This window comes from Penicillium macrosclerotiorum, assembly GCF_028827735.1.
Source record: "Penicillium macrosclerotiorum strain IBT 26536 chromosome Unknown utg000003l_segment0_segment0, whole genome shotgun sequence".
Taxonomy (NCBI): domain Eukaryota; kingdom Fungi; phylum Ascomycota; class Eurotiomycetes; order Eurotiales; family Aspergillaceae; genus Penicillium; species Penicillium macrosclerotiorum.
The window spans coordinates 2124705-2142196 of NW_026643083.1; the positions used below are offsets into that span (position 1 = coordinate 2124705).

Consider the following 17492-nt stretch of genomic DNA (forward strand, 5'->3'; position numbering starts at 1 on the left):
AATCATACTGCGATATCTTCCATTGGTGTGCTCTATCTCTTTTCTTATTTGTTAGGTTGTTTCTTTCCCGGTCTGGTTGCAGGCGAATCTTACGGTCGATCATAATGAGACTCTGAAAAAAAAAAAAGGATATTCTACCTAAGAATCAGGACTCTGGGCCCTTTTGGTGTACCATTGCGGCGCATGATCGTAGCATATTCGTTCCTACCTACACGGAAATGTACAATGCATTATGGTTCCCTATTGACATGTCGCATATTGATGGCAATGGCCTGCAAATATAGATCAAGGCACGGCTCTTGTATTGTATGCTCGTAATTGGACTGGTATGGGTAAGGGTAATCTAGAGGCGTGCTGGGCGGTCTTGTTATCCTGTGGGACTTCAATTGCGACCAAGAGAGTAAAAACGAACAACCACAAGAACATCCATAGACCCGTACACCATAATACTACTTCTACTAGTTCAGGTCGTCCACTCAAATCGGATCTGGCTCGATTTGTTTTCCCTTTTCGATTTTTCTTGTCATGGCCACTTCTTGATATTATTATATAGACCATCTATAATAGTTTTCGAATATACAATTGGGCTAGTGGCGCAGCGGTAGCGCGTGTGATGTTCTATCTGCTTGGCTTGGCGTTGAGATAGCTCTTGCGTCCGCTAGGGGAATCACCTGCCTATTACACCACCAGCTGGTTTCTATCAGGTCAATAGGGATTGTTTTACGTGATTTTAGTTTAGTCGTCAATTTGGCACACGATTCTTGCTCTCTGTATATCGCCGCTGCTTAGACTTCGTTTTTGCGTCATTTTTTGCATCTCCTGGTTGAGTGAGCCGGATGTGTCTTGATGTTATACGATTTTGATGATCGTCCGGTTCAAACCTACTCACAGCATATAATAAGATATCGTCTATTATTGACTGTCCATTTTTATCAATGATAAGCAACCTGGTTATGATCTTGATGGCAGCATCCGCCTAGTAGCAACGGTATTTATGTAAAAATTACTACCATTGAACGGTATGTGTTCAAGGGAATCCGGTATCTTTAAAAGAGAGTATTGAGTGCAGATTGACTCCATCTCTTCCCAGGAATCACATATAGAGTGCTGGGTAATATTGAATGCACTGACTCGGCAAAATAATTTGCCTTGTAGAGGCTTGATTAATGGAGATTGAAAGAGCTCACCCTTCAGAAATGGAATTTATCTATGAATAATTTTTTTTACCTCCCATAATGGTCTGAGAGAAACTATATGCAGGGGAATAATCAGAATAATCAGACCACCCTTTTACTCCTCCATCTGCTCAATCTTCTCTTCCTCTTCCTCCTCCTCCTCTTCTTCTTCTCTTTCATTCTCCTCATCCTCCGCAATATTAGGATGGTTTGGGAGGGCGGCAGACAGATTTTGGAAATTAAGGGTGGGGCCCCCTTGCAGCAATAGCTGCATCAATTGCTGTTGCTGCTGGTATAAAGCCAGCGGGTTTACGGCGAGATTACGGGCACCCCCTACCCAGTTGTTGAAATTTTGGGGGGCGAAGCCCCCGGTGGTAGTCAAATTTGGGCCGAAGCCCAGGCCCAAGGGCAGCTCCGGCTAGTTTACTCCTCAATTAGAATTGATTTCCCATAAGCTTCGAATTCAGATGCTCACGAAGTTCATCACCACGTTATGACTGCCAGTGACTTGGACACCAATGGAGGGAGGGCGAACAAGTCGGGGATTTTGGGGGCAGTCATACTTGTGGTCTATTTCCGTTAGTCAGGTATCCATCTCATGGCTTTAACAGGCTGAATTGAGCGTCGTACGTATGCCTCGACCGGCACAAGCACCGCAGGAACGAGACTATCAGTAGTCAGCAATATCCCTCACACTACCTTCGAAACAGCATAAAGTAGAGTTTCAGTTGTACATATTGTGTCCAAGCAGTGTAGTTCTATTCAAGCTGATTCAATGTGGAAAACAGATCTTGATAGAAAACGCAGATAATTGCAGCAAGGCCATGATTTGAGTGGATATTCTTGGCTCACATTCTTGAACTTAAGGACATGATGTCCACCGCGGCCGCCACGCCCACCACGCCCACCACGCCCACCACGACCCCTACGACCACGACCACCACGACCACCACGATCCTTCTCGCCGACGAGCAGAACGGCATCAGTACCAGCTTTGGAACTGGTCGACATGGCGTTTTGAGGGAGTTTTGAGGACGCACAGGGAATCATAAACGATAACCGCCGGAAGGGAAAGGAACAGCCAGTTTTCCTTTCTCAGATTGTGCTCATGTGCCTCATCGGAGCTCAGGTCACGGGTTTTCCATCATGAACCCTGAGCTATTCTCCTCCTGGGGCGAGCTAGGGATCGCTAAATAATACGCAACTCAATCCATACCAAGTAAAAAAACGTCCCGAGACCCTGATTTTAGACCCTTTCGCATTTTGAGAGCTTCTAGATCGTACATGTGTCGATCTGAATTGGATACCCGATCACAGTACTCATGAAGGAAATAAAATTTACATTGTACGGATTCTAGATTAGACACGTCTAGGTCACAGTCCAAACCCAAGATCATGAAGCCCTATTTGTGTCTCATTCGGGTTCCTTATACCTTTCAAATCAAGTCTCATTTGATACAGACCCGCAAGACCCACCATTCAGGATCTGCATGCTCCTCGGATCGATCCGTATAAGGCCACAAGCCCCCTCTCATCAATCTCTGCCAGAAATTTTGGACCATTAGGGACGGCGCGAAAAACTTTTCAGAAGACTACCCACAAAAGTCAGACACGGAGCTTTCGTCCCAGCGGACTTTAAGTCGACTAATTATAAGAATCAGTCCATAGATGGGTCAACGTCACTATTTTATTGCGTCAAACACTTTAACTTAACATAACTGACTTATTCGGTCTCCAGACCGCGGAATGAGAAAATCAACTCTCCTATCCAGAATCCTGTTTGCACCCCTTGTAATTGATTTCACTTCAACGTGGCCCATCTTTAGTCACTTCACAATAAGATAACTAATTTTCTCTCTTTTTTCAGTAATTTCTAATGTTCGAACACTGATATCTATTTTGCGGGGCATCTTTCTGGGGTCAGATCATCGTTACATTTAGCCACTTTATAGTAAACATGTAAGCCTGAACGAAAGCAGAGGCCATTCTCCCGAGGCCTATGAACAGCTACCTTATCAGGTACGCGAAGCAAACAAGATAGAACAACATCTGTACAGATTGGGAGTTTTGCAAATCGGTCTCGTGGCGGCTAGATCTGCCCCTACTGGGCCTGAGGGTAGGGCTTATGTCCTGCATTCTCTTTTCCATGAAGAGCAGCCTTCGTAAGCCATAAGAGACCCTGTATGTGCTTTTGCTGAGAACCAGCATCCAAAACGCCCGCTTTGAATCCGAGGAATTCGTGACCATGAGCATTTTTATAGTGGACTCGAAGCTTACTGGTGCTGGTATACCTAGTTGTAGTCGCACATTCTGGCCACCGACAGTAAAGTTCACCCTTGTATATGACATCGCAGCGCTTGTCGATAAGCGGCAGCGTGTCGAGAACGCTCCGATCAAGCTCAAGTCGAGGAAGATCTTTAATATGTTCCGGGCTGAGTCTGTAGTAGTCGACAGAGCTATCGGAACTTCGTGGCATGCCCGCAAGGGTCTGCACTGGCCGGCTTCCGCGGATGGCCTTCGGCCTCTTTGGTCTAGAAGACACAAGCTCTTGCCCTGTCCGCTTTGAGCAAGTCTGAGCTTGGTGGCGATCACGCGTGTCATGGCGTGTAAAAGGCTGATCGCAATACCTGCAGCGGAATTTGGTGGTTTCACCTAGATGCACACGCCTATGAGCGTAGTAGACATTGTACCCGGGAAATGCTTTCCCACAGTTTGGCTCGGGGCATTTCCATTTATCTAAATTCCGAGTACTGGCGGGGTCTGTGTTTCGTTGGCTACTCACCTTTTGCAGCTGTTGCTTGACACCCGACCAGTTCATCTTGATAGCCTGTAGACAAGTAAGCTTGCGGCAAAAGTCAGCAGTAGAGTACTCAAGCTGGGCCTCGGCAACGAGAAATCGATCTTTTGTTTCTTGATCGAAAGCTTCATGGGACATCAGGCCCTCAATATAGGGGTTGATGCGAATTGTGCCATCGAGAACCTTGATCGCCTGCTCGACATTAACATGCCAAAAAGACCGGGGAACCTCGGCGAACACGCGAATGGTGACTCGGGAAGCATCCGGTCGAAATATGCTCATAAACGAGCCCGGATCTGTCGTCAGTCCGTCCCACCCATTCATAACCACCAGCAACTTACCGTCTTTAGTTGCCTTCGCGCAATTGATGGCTCTTGTAAAGAACCGGTCAACCTCGCCCTGGGGAGCTAGAGGCAAGTTTGACTGATGTGCGAAAGTCAAGAATTCCGTAGTGCATTCGATAGGCCCGTATATGAGCTCGTAACAGTTCATAGTGTGATTCAGGCTGTCACGTAAGACAGCGTTCACCTTACCCCGTTCTCCACTTGAAAGCCGCGCGACGAAGACGATGTGCGCCCAGTCCTCAGACATGACGTTGCTTAGGGCTTATATTCTCAACCGAAATATATCGAATCACCTGCAAGTTGGGATGAAAAGGCTCTGGACAAGAATGGCCAAAAGACTAGCTACGTCAATTGAGGTCTATTTGAAGTGGGGTCAGGGCTATCTTATCAGCTCAGGTAAATTGCCCGAATAGGCAAACTTTCCACTTACGGTCACGGCATCGCCAGCTCTGGTGAGCAAATGGAAATAATTACAAGAGGCACATGAAGCAACTTCAATTTCAACTGGAATGGTACAGCGGTCGGTAAGTAGAGCGATAAATAGAAAATTGAAGCATAAATAAAAATCTGGAGCGATGTCAACGTGTTGGATGCTTTAAAGCACCTGAATTTGTCCGAAATTGTTACACTCTAAGCTAGATCACATAACACCTTCGTTTGTACCATGTTGCTTTTAATACCACAGCCAATCTCTCGAAAGCCTCGATCTCTACATCTCTCAAATCTCTAGGTCATAATTGGAGTCTTAAAAGACATATTGATTTGGTCCTCAAGGAGTAAAAGAGGTTTAACAGTGGCAAAGATCGTTCAGTTCCCACTCTCATTGATCTTAACTTTTCGGAAGATAACTGTTCAAGAAGCGTAATTACAATAGCTTTCTTTTGTTGGACAAAAAAATGTTCTTACTTCCTCACTCTTTCCACTTTTCGTTAAGGCTATTCCAAATCATAGTGATGAAGGCTCACTTAGCTAGTCGAGCACGCTGAGTAGTGTCTAGCTGGCAAGGCTCCCTCGGCCTATTTGGTGTCTTCCAACTTACACATCAAGAAAATCGCTTCTACTGAACAAATTGATCGGTTTTTTGTGATATTGGCTCCTCGTATTTGATGAAGAGAGGGCAGTTTTCTCTTGAAATCTTGAATTTCGGGTTTGTTTGGCTCCCGGCTAGATTATATCGAATGTGTCGTCAATCTTACCCCGCAGTCCCACACACCGGTCCGGCAACACCGTGTAGTGACCGACCAGCCTTGTTGGCCTTACCCAGCGACAAACCTTGTCATCGGAAGCAGTAAAGATATGATTTTGTAGCAAAGCCGCCGCATGTCAAAAAGAACTATAAATGCAAGGCAATAAACTACAGTGAGTGTAAACTATTATCGAAGTTAGCTAGATAATATAAACCAAGACCATGTTGTAAATCTAATTTCATGTATATAACAGAGATCAATGAGACATTTCCCATTCAAATGGGCTAGTGGCGCAGCGGTAAGATTCACCCACATCATGTGCATTCCCACGTTTCAGCGGCTAATTTAATAACAGGTAGCGCGTGTGATTCCAGTCCACAAGGTCATCCGTTCAAATCGGGTCTGGCTCAATTCTTTTTTTTTTCTGTCCCTCGAAGCATTAGATGATACCTACTTAATGGAGCATCTCTCTTTAGAGATTCCAAAAAATTTTTGTTAGAACTTGCTAAATGTCCAGAACTTGCTAAATGTCCAGAAAAAAAGACGATTTGTCCAGAAGTAGGGGTATTCATTGTTTTGTCACAATCCGTGTACTTTTTGGCCGCCAAGTATTCGTAGAGGTTGAATTTCTAAACGCGCTCTCTTAGTTATGAGGCCACACTTGGTACTACTATAACATCATTGGATCCAAATGTTGGCTGATTGTTTGAACCTAAAAACCCCGCTATCACCCCCCGTAATCAGTGTTCCGAAAATTATGTTCCCTCGCCGTAGCCGGCCGGCATGAGTGGGAGAAGATGCCCCTCTGTAGTAAGCGCTCAAGAAATTTCATAATTTGTGTGACTGTTAAATTTATATATATTTCTTGGAGTCTCGTAGACATAATTTCACAAACATCATGCCTTAAACACGCCACGTGTCATAGGTGTACTAGACTGCCATTCAGGTAAGTAGGTCGGGATGGTCCATCAAGGCAGAAAGGTACACGCCTGTGAATATATATCAACGCGGTCGGAGAAAACCTGGAATTTTCCGCCACACACCCAGTTGACTCATCTAAACCATGCACAGATTCAGAAAGCATCTACTACCAAAGAATACATCATATCCAATGATGTCAAAGTGATGAGTAGCCTGCTCTTTATTCATAGCAGCTAATCATGCCAAGCAACACATCTGCCCAATAAGAGAACCAGGATGCTCAAATCAGGCGCAGTAGGAGAACCAGGTCATTAAGATATATATGAGCCATAAAATAGAAATGAGCTTATCAAGAATTCCAAGATAGTATGATCCCATGAAGTATGTATGTTTATACACTGGGCTGTGTTCTTATAGCTCTACGAATATGATGGAAGATAAGATTAGCCCTTCAATGGGACATTCTCATCTTTGAATGCTATTCTTTTAGAAAGAAACAGCTTCATTAGACCCCTTGTTCATTCAACTCTTGTTGGCGCATCTGAAAATTGGTGAATTGTGCACTGGTATAAATCGGAAGTAATGGAAAACTGCCATCTCTTCCAAATTAATAGCACCATTTTCTATTTTGCAGATATCTCAGTTCTCATCTTCATCCATCTCATCAGTGACATCAGTGTCATCAGTGTCATCAGTGCTGTCGGGAGATCCCTGGCGGTTGAACAATCCACTTGCAGCAGTGTCATGCCCAGCTCCGTGCTGATCTTGGAGACCATTCAGATTGGCAAGGTATGCAGGCGTAGCAAAATGTTCCACGTAGAAATTAATAAAACTCTGGCGTTCGTGGACAGATGTAAAAGGTGACAAGGCAGAAGGAGGGGTATTTGGAGGATGAGAGTCCAGTGCACGAATCTCGTTACTGCCGTTGTTGCTCCAGGACGGTGGGACTGGAAGCCAGATATCGACAGGAAGTTCGGCAAGCTTGCCGCGATAGCATGCTTGTCTGAGATTATTCATCATAATCCCGGCTGGTGTCACAATCCATTGACATAGCTCGCGAGGAGCATAAGACATCTTGCCATCGCGAGCAAAATTCACTTGGGGTGGACGGCTGGTACGCATAGCCCGAATTTGATCTCCCGGGACCCCAGAAATGACTTGTTGCTGAACTAGGTAGCCTTGGAGCGAATACTGTGTAGTATCGACCGCAGGAAGGGGGTATATCGAATCCAGGAACTCAGCAACAGCAGCAGCCATACTCGATGAGACGTTGGCATTCACGGCAGAAAATTGACCGAGGAGCTCCAGGTCGAAGGTGTTCGGAGTTGTTCCCTCATCCAGTGGGAGCTGAGCTTGCTCAGAGAGAGGTTGGTTGGGATCAATGCTGGCAGTAATAGCGTTGGGTACATTGTTGTCAGGCTCTTGTCCAGAGTTCCGAAGGCCAGAGTCAAAATGGTCAGCACCATTTAGGGTCTTCTCGGGCGGGAGCATTGTGAGCAGGAGGCCTAGTGCTCTTGAAGTCAGTCCTGTGCAAGGGCGCATGTAAAAACATTCTGAAAACCCACGAGTTTTTCCTGAAACGGCTAATTCGAGGGAACCTTCGTACTCGAGAGATGATGCCGAAGACCTTATATAAATCTATCAGTGTCACGGACTCTCAGAATAGCGAATACACCCTTTACAAAAAAGGATGTCTGTAGAATAAGTGGACCAGTATAGATTAAACATTGCGAGGGACGGAATAGGCTGGAATGCTGGTCTCATTGTGAGGAGACAGTGCCTCAAAGACAGAAAAAATAATTCTGACCACAACAGCCATGCACAGATGTAAGCCACTTATTGTTTATTGTCAGCACTTACAAGATCAGAAGAGGAGAGGAGGGGTGGAAAATTAGTCAACCTGAGATGAAGATTTTAGGTATCAGGGAGAGAGAAGAAGGATGAAGAGGACAGGAAGAGAGAGAATTTATGCTGATGTCGATGAAATTCGTGCAACAGGTCCCAAGTGAAGTTAGTGCCATTGCAGCCTACTAGGAACCCTCAAACGCTGGTCACAATAATAACAGACCCACGAGCCTCTTTCGGACATGATTAGAAGCTTGGCTGCCTGAGTTCCTTTCGACATCACCAAAATGCACGTCTTTCGTTACGGCAACAGAAAATGGCCTGTTTTATGGAAGACCTACAGCCCAAGACACCCGGTTTCAAATCAAAATCGAGACATACTCCATTGCATATATATAGCAAATATAGAGATAAGTAGACTGGCAAAATCCGTTCTGAAGATTGAGAGAGTAGGTACATTGTGAAACGTCAAGTGTTGAAACAGCCCCTCCCGCGCCGCCTGAATGTTGGTTGGGTCTTTAAAGAAACAAAGTTTTAACAGGAACTTGTGAGGTTCAACCCTGTATGGGACAGTGTCGATCTAGACGTCATGAAATGAAAGTGGTCATCGTTGATCAGGAAAAAAATGGTATAGCAAGACAGAAAGAAAAGAAATTGATAAGGATCCCTGAAGATGGCGGGTTGAATCATCGCAGGGGGTCGGCATTGTTCCAAGGTTGAAATGGCGTATAGGCCCAGGCAGATCGATGCCAAGGTAGAAACAAGAGAAGAAAAGGAAGAAAAAGAGAAACTTTCACAAAGGGACAATCAAAACACCAGAAACCGCCGCTAGAGCATGATGCTGAAGCAAAAAGTCAACATTAAATAAACCTGTTGAAAGGTCACCGCCAAAACTCCAAATTCGTAACTGGATTCCGGCTCTCGAAATGAAGCCAGAGCAATATGGCACAAGATGTGAGCAGAGAAAGAGGCATTTATCGCCGGTGAAGCAGCGTCAGGAACTCCTCGCGAGTCTTGGCACTGGAACGCATGCATCCCAGCATGCAGCTGGTGGTCGTGGTGCTGCTAACCTTTTGTACACCACGCATCACCATGCAGAGATGAGATGATTCCATGACAACTCCAACACCTCGGGGCTTAAGAACCTCCGAAATAGCCAAAGCAACCTGCTTGGTGAGGCGCTCTTGAACCTGGAGCCGACGAGAGAACATTTCGGCCAGGCGGGCCAATTTCGACAGCCCAAGCACGCGGCGATCCGGAATGTAGCCGATATGCATCTGCCCCACATGGTCAGAACTACGTGACAAGAGAATATGCAGATAGAGGGAGAAGGGGGGGGGGGGGGGGGGTCCGCACCTTTCCAGTAAAAGGCACCATGTGGTGTTCACACAACGAGAATACGTCGATATCCTTTACGATTACCAGCTCATCATGGTCTTCATGGAAAACTGCTCCATTCACCAAATCCCGCACATTTTCCTCATAACCTTTGGTGAAGTACAGCATAGCCTTGGCATATCGCTCTGGCGTCTCACGCAGTCCTTCTCGCTCGGGATCTTCACCAACGCATTCAAGAATTGTCCGAACAGCTCCTGCAAGCTTCTGGATGCGCGCTTCATTCTCTTCCGGGGTGGACTCCAATCGCTGCCGAGTGCCAGGGCCTGGGTGGCAAAGGTATTAGCGAGATAAAAAAAGAGACGGCCAATTGGATGATGAAGTAGTATTAATGTCACTCACAGGGCCAGCTAAGACCATCAAAGTCGATCGGTGGGTTCATGGTATAGGGGCTGGCGGGGCGGCTCGCCGTCGCCGGCGGGGTCAATGGACCGCCTTCATCCCGGGGGTCGCGGGGTGGGTCGTTCAGGGTAGGTCTGCCACTGCAAAGGGTCAGAGATCATTGAAATTCAATACTTGTGGGTTTCTGGTATGTACCGTAGAGTCAATGCGCCATGCACAGAAGCGGGCTCGGCGAGAGTCGACTCATCGTGGGTGGCAGTGGACTCCTCCGCGGGGTGAGATGCCGGCTCGACGGGGGTAAACTCGGCAGGAATGCGAGGAGCAAACGAAGAGCGAATCGAGGAATTGAGGCTCTCACGCTCCCGGGCATCACGAACTCGTGTGCCAGAACCAGCGGGCGTGGAAGCCTGGAGGGGCGAGCTGCCGTTCAGCATGTGGGACGGAATGGCAGAAGGCTTTGGAGCCGGGCCTGGAGGAGACCCAGAACCCATGGTTGGACGTGTGTTGGTCAGTAGACTTTGGAATATTCAAAAATGACACTGGTAGCACAGGAGAAAGAAGAACAATTGATCCTAGTAGTACATTGTCAGCGCTATGATGACTCTACTTTTTTTTGGCAAATGCACTTCGAAATCACGGGCCGCTAAGCCGTTTTAATAAAGTTCCCCTCACCTTTCCCGCCCCCACCGCCTGCCGTTTTAATCCCGCGTCCTCCGATGGCGCAATTGATTTGCCCGCGGAAGACGGTCGGGCGTTTGGGGAGGGGTTTCGGGGACTTTTAATCAAGGCTCGAGGTAAAGAGTAGAGCATCAGTTAGAGCGAACATCTGAAACGAGATGCTGCAAATAGGGCTCATTCGATACGAAAAACTTTCAGATTTGGTTTACTATCTTCAAGATTGGGGGCATACGCATCTTCTAGGTACATGTTGTATGGATCATGATGATAACTTCCTACTGCTAGGCCAGCATGACGACCAGTGATGAAATCCAAATGCCTAATGGTTGGGGACAGAATGATCCCCAAAAGAACGATTTAGCCGATGTTGGCACCGATAAGAAAGGGAAAATTGATAACGTTAGCAAACGTTTACACAAGCGAAATGACCAAATTGTACCGAGACGCAATAGAGCTTATCTTAGGTGCTACGTTACACTCCAGAAATAAGAAAGGACAGGAACAGGCAGATGACAATCACGTGAACTCCAATGCGGCTTCGGCTATATATTGAGGGTGAAGGTACTGTGGGAGATGGAGGAAGACGAGACCAGAAAAGCAACTCTAAATCGACCATGATTCTGCTTTGCGGGGGCGATATTTCCCGTGAGCACGACTGTGATCACAGAAAGAAATCGCGACTAATTTGAATTGTTACTTCGAAATCAACATGGCCGTCACTTGCATCGGGTGCTCGAGCCGGCGAGACTGATATCGCATCATCATCAATGCAACTGTACAGGGAGTATATTGGCTGCCTACACAGCTCCAACATTGATCACTAGTAGATCTTTTCATGAAATAAACGAGAGCAGCTTACTGGCCTGAGTTTGATCTGTCAGACTTGATATATCATAGATTTAAGCAAGTGCTCTGTGCTCGTGGTAGAAATGAATAATTATCACAGCTTATTCCAGATAACATGGATTCTATTACTGCCTAGCTAGAGGCCAACGATCGCTCTTTTTGCATGGTGAGAGGTTTGATCCGATAACTTGCGAGGAACAGGCTGTAATAGCTCTCACGAGGATGGATGAAAATGAAATTGCCCCTTTTCAATATTCAAAACAAATTTATGAGACATTATCAAGCTTCATATTTCCTCGATTTTCAAATAACCAGATTCAAGCACTGCTTAGCTTGTGTTTTAGATATTCGCTGCTAAAGGGATAATCCAGGTAACCCGTAGCCGACTTCGCGACATAAAATGTTTCCCGGTTGTATGGATTCAGCTCCAGACCTTCTTTGATCCTGTAGACAAGATCTGGATTGGCGAGAAACTGTCTACCAAATATCACAATGATATCTTTATTTGGATACTTTTCTTCCGCAAGCTTTCGGGCCTCTAGCGGTGTATAGCCACCAGCGACAAGTAAAGGCCCGTTCCATAAATTGTATGCAAATTCCAGTGAATCATGGCTATCCGAATCACTGGAGCCTGAAATTCGCGATTCCACAAGGTGCAAATATACGATATCCGCCTCCTTAGCCTTTTCAATGACATCCGTGAATTGAGGAATTGGATCCTCCATTCTCATACCTTGGAACGTGCTCCATGGACTCAGACGGAGTCCGACCCGTTCTGGGCCAATAGCATTGGCGACAGCTTTGACTATTTCGTCAACGAGGCGAGATCTGTTCTCAATGCTTCCCCCATATTCGTCGCAGCGATTGTTGCTGACGTCTTGGATGAACTGGTCAAGGAGATAGCCGTTCGCACCATGAACTTCTACTCCATCGAATCCTGCTCTTATAGCATTCTTCGATGCGTCAACATAGTCTTTGACAGTCTGTTTGATCTCCTTAACAGTCATTGCGCGGGGTATCGCAGCACTGTCGTCGCTTGGAATTGCGCTGGGTGCTACAATTGAATAGCCCTCTGCTTTGGCTACCTCGGTAGTCGCCGCACGACCCATTGCAAAGAGCTGGCAGAACATAAAGCAGCCTCTAGCATGGACTTCAGTGGTGATATTTTTCCAGGCAGTAACTTGACTTTCACTCCAGAGCCCCGGGCCGTTTGGAAAGCCTCCGCAGTTTTCTGATATGAAGGTCCCTTCGCTAATAATTAATGTACCAGGAACAGCGGCACGCTGGACGTAGTATTCTTTCATCAACGGCGTTGGAATTCTGTCGTCAGTCGCCCGGAGGCGCGTAAGCGGAGCCATCCCAATCCGATGCTCTAGTTCCATATCGCCCACACGAATGGGAGTGAAGAGACGCGTTTGCGATTGAGACATGGTCAAAAGAAATTCGAAATTGATTCCAGATGATGAGGGATGTATAGAAAATCGATAAACAGATGCTGAGAATGTCGATTTATTTATATTCATAATATCCGATTTTCATTTTAGTCAGTTGAATTACTAGAATGATTGTTTCAACTCTTTATGGAAGAAAGATACTTCCTAGAAGGGAAAGGACATAGTTCCATTTTCGGAGGGTGGATATCCGCTGATATTGTGGGCCAATCATTGCTTGAGGAAGAAAGTGAACCAGCCATTAGTCTATCTGCTGATTCGAGGACTTCAAGTTCGTGGCTCCCGCTCTGACTCGGTAGGGAGCAGCTGATTACAAATAGAAGGGGCTACATTGCGATTGAATTTGCCTTTAATTTTGAATTATCATTAAAGCATATGTAAAATTTCTGTCAGCGTGTAATAAATATGCTTCTGCACGCCATGACCTAGAGTTAGACACATCTAAACCAGACTCTCTTCCCAAAATGCCTTGACTTGTGACGAGAAAGCCTTTTCCGACCATATGAACTGTTCAAGGACCTTGAGTAATTCTGACCATGACGAATATAAATCTTTCAGAACAGTACTGCGATTCAAGTGCAGCAACTTTAGGTAACTTGAACGAATAGCCCCGGCTGGAGAAAAAGCTCCGCCAATGTGCAATAGCCAGGCTATCAAGCCAGGATTATCCTTCCAGAAAAGACCACCATTTGCTTCTTCTAGTTTTAAGATGAGCTGCAATGAAAGGTGGGACTGTGAAAACCACTGTCAGATTCGATAATATACATACCATCGTGCCAGAGAAATTAACAGCGCCCGGGTATATAACTTACCGGAATCGTCGAAGAGCGCCATATCTTGCAACGTATCATTGAGGAACATAGGTAAGCTGCCAAATGGCAACATTCGGTGAGAGCAGACGCATCTGGTAAGCTGACTAGCCTAGATTGAATTGATGCCTGGTGGTTATCAATGAAGGCCATCGGCATTTCATCTTCTTTGCCGAGAATAGGAGAGTCTCGGATACATTGCAATGCATATATATCCTTGAGTATCTCAATAAAATCCGTTCCTAGCAAGTGGGATTGAGCCCGGAATCCAGGAGGTAGAATAAATACGTCTGAAGACGAGGCATCTCTCTTCCATTGAAGTTCTGGAAAGGTGGTGTGATCAATGACACGAGTTGATCCTGTCATGACCGAGGCGTTCAAATCCGACCTGATGATGCGATCACAGATATCAGAATATGATGTAAAGAAAAAGCTCTGCTGTATTCTTACTGACCAGAAAATGGCACGTTTGATACCATCACTCAGGTATACCCCTTTTGACTGGCATAGCTCAAGTATTTTTCGTATTGCACCCATGTGGAGTTGGACTTGGCGCGGTATTCCAAGTCGAGCCTATATTTAGCTTCCAATAATCAGACATTTTTTTTGTGAAATTTGCCAGCTTAAAAAGGACGGGGAGAAAGCCGAATTGTACGAACGTCAATTCCCACGAGGAGTAGAATGGCGCCTAGTGTCGATTCCGAGGCTACTCTATTTATAGCATCAAGTCTTTGGCGAATGGCGCTCAGAGCCTCGACTTGATATTTGAGAAACACCTTGTCGATGTTATCAGCGCTGGTGGCAAGCATGATTGTGAGCATGACTGCACTTAGAAGAGCATGGTCATCTCGCCCGTTTGCAACAACAGGGCCAAAGCCTTGGAGTACAAGCTCCTCGGCCATATCAAAGACTGGTTTTCTAGGATACCTAGCCTTGTCTAAATAGTTTTGAGCTATTAGCATGCTCTGGATCATTCTGATTCAATTTGTAATTTCTTTTTTCCCTCACGGTAAATAAATGAGGCCTGCAACCTCGGAGAGCCCTCCGCCAGCATCTGAAACGGATCCGGCCCATCGGCGCAATGAAATGTTGACCGACATGGTGACTCAACTAATGCTTGGCTTTGTTTTATTGTGTTCTCAGGTTGGATACGATCATTTCTTATCTTCGCCGGACGGAAATTCTGGCCTGAGCTTCGTTCCAGCTTTCGCTTTTTCTCCAGGCCATGTGCAACAGCATGCGATCGGGCCTGCCGGGTTGTTCTTTGAGCCTTCATATGACCTGGATTTTCAATAGATATGAAATGAAATTGGCCCCCTGTCACATTAGTTTCCGAGAGAAGACATGAAATAGGAAGGCATTGTTGCTCTGACATACTGGATTCATGAGGTTGGGCCATTTGTGTAAGACTAGTTTTTGAGACGCCTGAGTTCTCGCTCAGGAGCCGGCTATCTGCGATTCTCTGGTTTAGGTGGATGTTGATATCTAAGTTTGCTTCGTTCTTTTCATGTCTCGAAGAGGCGATTATTCTTTCTTCATACAAGCGACTGGGGGCTTGTAACGGATTACAACTAGAATATGGGGACCTGTGAAATCGAGTCTTGTAAATTCTCTCAAGAGCTGGCGGCAAAGTCAATCAAACAGCTCTCTAGCGGTCTTTTGTTCATGTTTGGATAGAGCGTGAAAGGGTCAACAACACTGGTGAGCCGGAAAGAAACAACCGCGCACAAAAGCTCAGGCTTCCTCTTTCTAATGCTTATCGGGCTTGTACCGTGCCAAATCAGATGAGTCATCAGCGTGATTTTAAGGTGGATCCACCCCCAAGGATCGTCTAGGGGTTCGACCAGACAACTCATAGCATCTACACTGGATGTGATGGGAGAGAAAGACCTGACAACTAACAATGCAGTCAATTCAATATGACCTTTTTGCACATAAACATGCTATGTGACAACCAATGACTATCTTCATAGGTTTCTAAAACGGCATTCCCTCTATCTTGTCGGGTAAAGCTGGAAGTGGCGTGATGAAGTGGGAAAGATTCTGGAATTGGGAGCCATGAGTGAACCATGCAGGTGAAATTGACAGACGCAGAACCCCCAGGATACGCGGAATTTAGAATTATCATGAATTTTCAGGCTAAAATTTTCATGAAATTGATCAACAATTGGGCGGGGCCGATGGCAACCCCCAACGCGAACCGCCCCTACTAGCTTCGGTTGATTCCCCTCTGCTCCTAAGCTCAATGATTCCTGCTCATGGGGCATATGCCAGACACGAATCATGTCAAGTACAACTGGCACTTTGACTTTGGCTTAAACTTGCTCCCCAGCAAGCTGTCCAGCTTCAACAGATATTTGGGAGATTTATATATACACAAGTGCTGTATTTTTCTTACTCGGTGATCTCGACGCGACCACAGACTGCGCACCTTCAGGATACGATCCGACTTCAGCTTATTATGCGCTGCCTCCTGTCCGACTGGATATACTTCAGCCTGTGCGAATGGCGTCGATGACGCGACAACCGTGTGCTGCCCGACGTGAGTCCTGCTCTATCCATTTCCTTCTCTTCCTTGTTTGTGATACTGATGAAATCGTTTCTCTGAACAGTGCACGCCCCCTGAGTTGTGCGCAAACGAGCCCAAAAATGTGGAATTTGACCACCTTCAGCTGTTTACAAAAGTTTTCAAGTTCATATACTGCCTTAGTCACAACAACTTCAGTCTTTGAAGACTCGAACGAAGGGACAGGAACGCAAACCGTCGTTTTCACGCCAAGCTTCGATGCGGTCAACGCTTTTGGGATAGAAGACGTGCCGGTAAATCTACTCACAAGAGTTTGCGTTGGTCTGATTTTGAAATCACCTAATCATAAACTCTTTCCCCGTAGATGACCACTACAAGTACTAGCCTTTCAAGTACTCTTTCGACCTCTACCTCACACAGTACTCCGACAGTGACAACTGCCGAAAAAGCCACTAGCTCAGCATCATCCCTTCAGTCAACATCCGGAGAATATGAATCTCACGGAAATAATCTATCTACTGGGGCCATTGCGGGCATTACTGTTGGCAAAGTTGTGGGTGTGGCCGCTTTAATCATCATCCTCGTCCTAGTTTGGAACCGGACCAAAGTCGCCGCATGGATTCACCGCAAAACTGCCCCAAAATCAAGCGGTGCGAAACTTAATTACGAGTACTACCCTGCAGAGCAATATTCAAGAAGACAGGTTGCGCCTGCTGAACTGGAGCCGACATCGATGCTGCCGGAGGCGCCAGGAATCGAGTCGGTAGCAGAGAAAGATGGTTAGATGGGATACGTTTACGACATTTTAATAGCATCTTTTCATCGCTTATGTGAGAGTGCTTGGCTATCAGACATGTTTCAGAGCTAAGCATCTGGTAGCATGAAGAACCCTGGATTCACAGCGTAGACAGCAAGTTATTAAATACCAGGCAACAATAGAGTTAGGACCATAGCCACGAAGCAACCATATTACAGCATGCGCAAAAGACTGTCTTCCTTGAAATACTAGGAAAAATGGCCCTTGCATGTTGAGCTCGTAATGATAGCTCGAGCAAGAGTGATAGAGCATTCGCCGGCGCTATTGTCTGCCATCGATGATGCAAGACATGTGATGGTCGATCACGATTTCAACTGTGGCCTGACTCCGTAAGTCGCGCATTCATAGTATGTCTGTT

The 17492-nt window shown here is 46.1% G+C and overlaps 7 protein-coding genes across 7 annotated transcripts; 1 reads left to right on the forward strand and 6 right to left on the reverse strand.

Moving 5' to 3' along the window:
- Window positions 1–1290: 1290 nt before the first annotated feature.
- N7462_003648 (uncharacterized protein) lies at window positions 1291–2186 on the reverse strand (the record flags this gene model as incomplete). The annotated part of the gene is made up of 4 exons (XM_057075374.1): window positions 1291–1593; window positions 1651–1745; window positions 1806–1842; window positions 2028–2186. The coding sequence occupies 4 exons, from the start codon at window positions 2184–2186 to the stop codon at window positions 1291–1293; spliced, it is 594 nt and encodes a 197-aa protein (XP_056934879.1).
- Window positions 2187–3276: 1090 nt separating this feature from the next.
- N7462_003649 (uncharacterized protein) lies at window positions 3277–4563 on the reverse strand (the record flags this gene model as incomplete). The annotated part of the gene is made up of 1 exon (XM_057075375.1): window positions 3277–4563. The coding sequence occupies one exon, from the start codon at window positions 4561–4563 to the stop codon at window positions 3277–3279; it is 1287 nt and encodes a 428-aa protein (XP_056934880.1).
- A 2500-nt stretch (window positions 4564–7063) lies between these two features.
- On the reverse strand, window positions 7064–7915 carry N7462_003650 (uncharacterized protein; the record flags this gene model as incomplete). The annotated part of the gene is made up of 1 exon (XM_057075376.1): window positions 7064–7915. The coding sequence occupies one exon, from the start codon at window positions 7913–7915 to the stop codon at window positions 7064–7066; it is 852 nt and encodes a 283-aa protein (XP_056934881.1).
- A 1328-nt stretch (window positions 7916–9243) lies between these two features.
- On the reverse strand, window positions 9244–10497 carry N7462_003651 (GTP cyclohydrolase I; the record flags this gene model as incomplete). The annotated part of the gene is made up of 4 exons (XM_057075377.1): window positions 9244–9546; window positions 9626–9930; window positions 10007–10146; window positions 10202–10497. The coding sequence occupies 4 exons, from the start codon at window positions 10495–10497 to the stop codon at window positions 9244–9246; spliced, it is 1044 nt and encodes a 347-aa protein (XP_056934882.1).
- Window positions 10498–11847: 1350 nt separating this feature from the next.
- On the reverse strand, window positions 11848–12960 carry N7462_003652 (alkene reductase; the record flags this gene model as incomplete). The annotated part of the gene is made up of 1 exon (XM_057075378.1): window positions 11848–12960. The coding sequence occupies one exon, from the start codon at window positions 12958–12960 to the stop codon at window positions 11848–11850; it is 1113 nt and encodes a 370-aa protein (XP_056934883.1).
- Window positions 12961–13422: 462 nt separating this feature from the next.
- N7462_003653 (N-ethylmaleimide reductase) lies at window positions 13423–15189 on the reverse strand (the record flags this gene model as incomplete). The annotated part of the gene is made up of 5 exons (XM_057075379.1): window positions 13423–13713; window positions 13794–14178; window positions 14245–14363; window positions 14450–14727; window positions 14799–15189. The coding sequence occupies 5 exons, from the start codon at window positions 15187–15189 to the stop codon at window positions 13423–13425; spliced, it is 1464 nt and encodes a 487-aa protein (XP_056934884.1).
- Window positions 15190–16681: 1492 nt separating this feature from the next.
- N7462_003654 (uncharacterized protein) lies at window positions 16682–17101 on the forward strand (the record flags this gene model as incomplete). The annotated part of the gene is made up of 1 exon (XM_057075380.1): window positions 16682–17101. The coding sequence occupies one exon, from the start codon at window positions 16682–16684 to the stop codon at window positions 17099–17101; it is 420 nt and encodes a 139-aa protein (XP_056934885.1).
- Window positions 17102–17492: the final 391 nt, after the last annotated feature.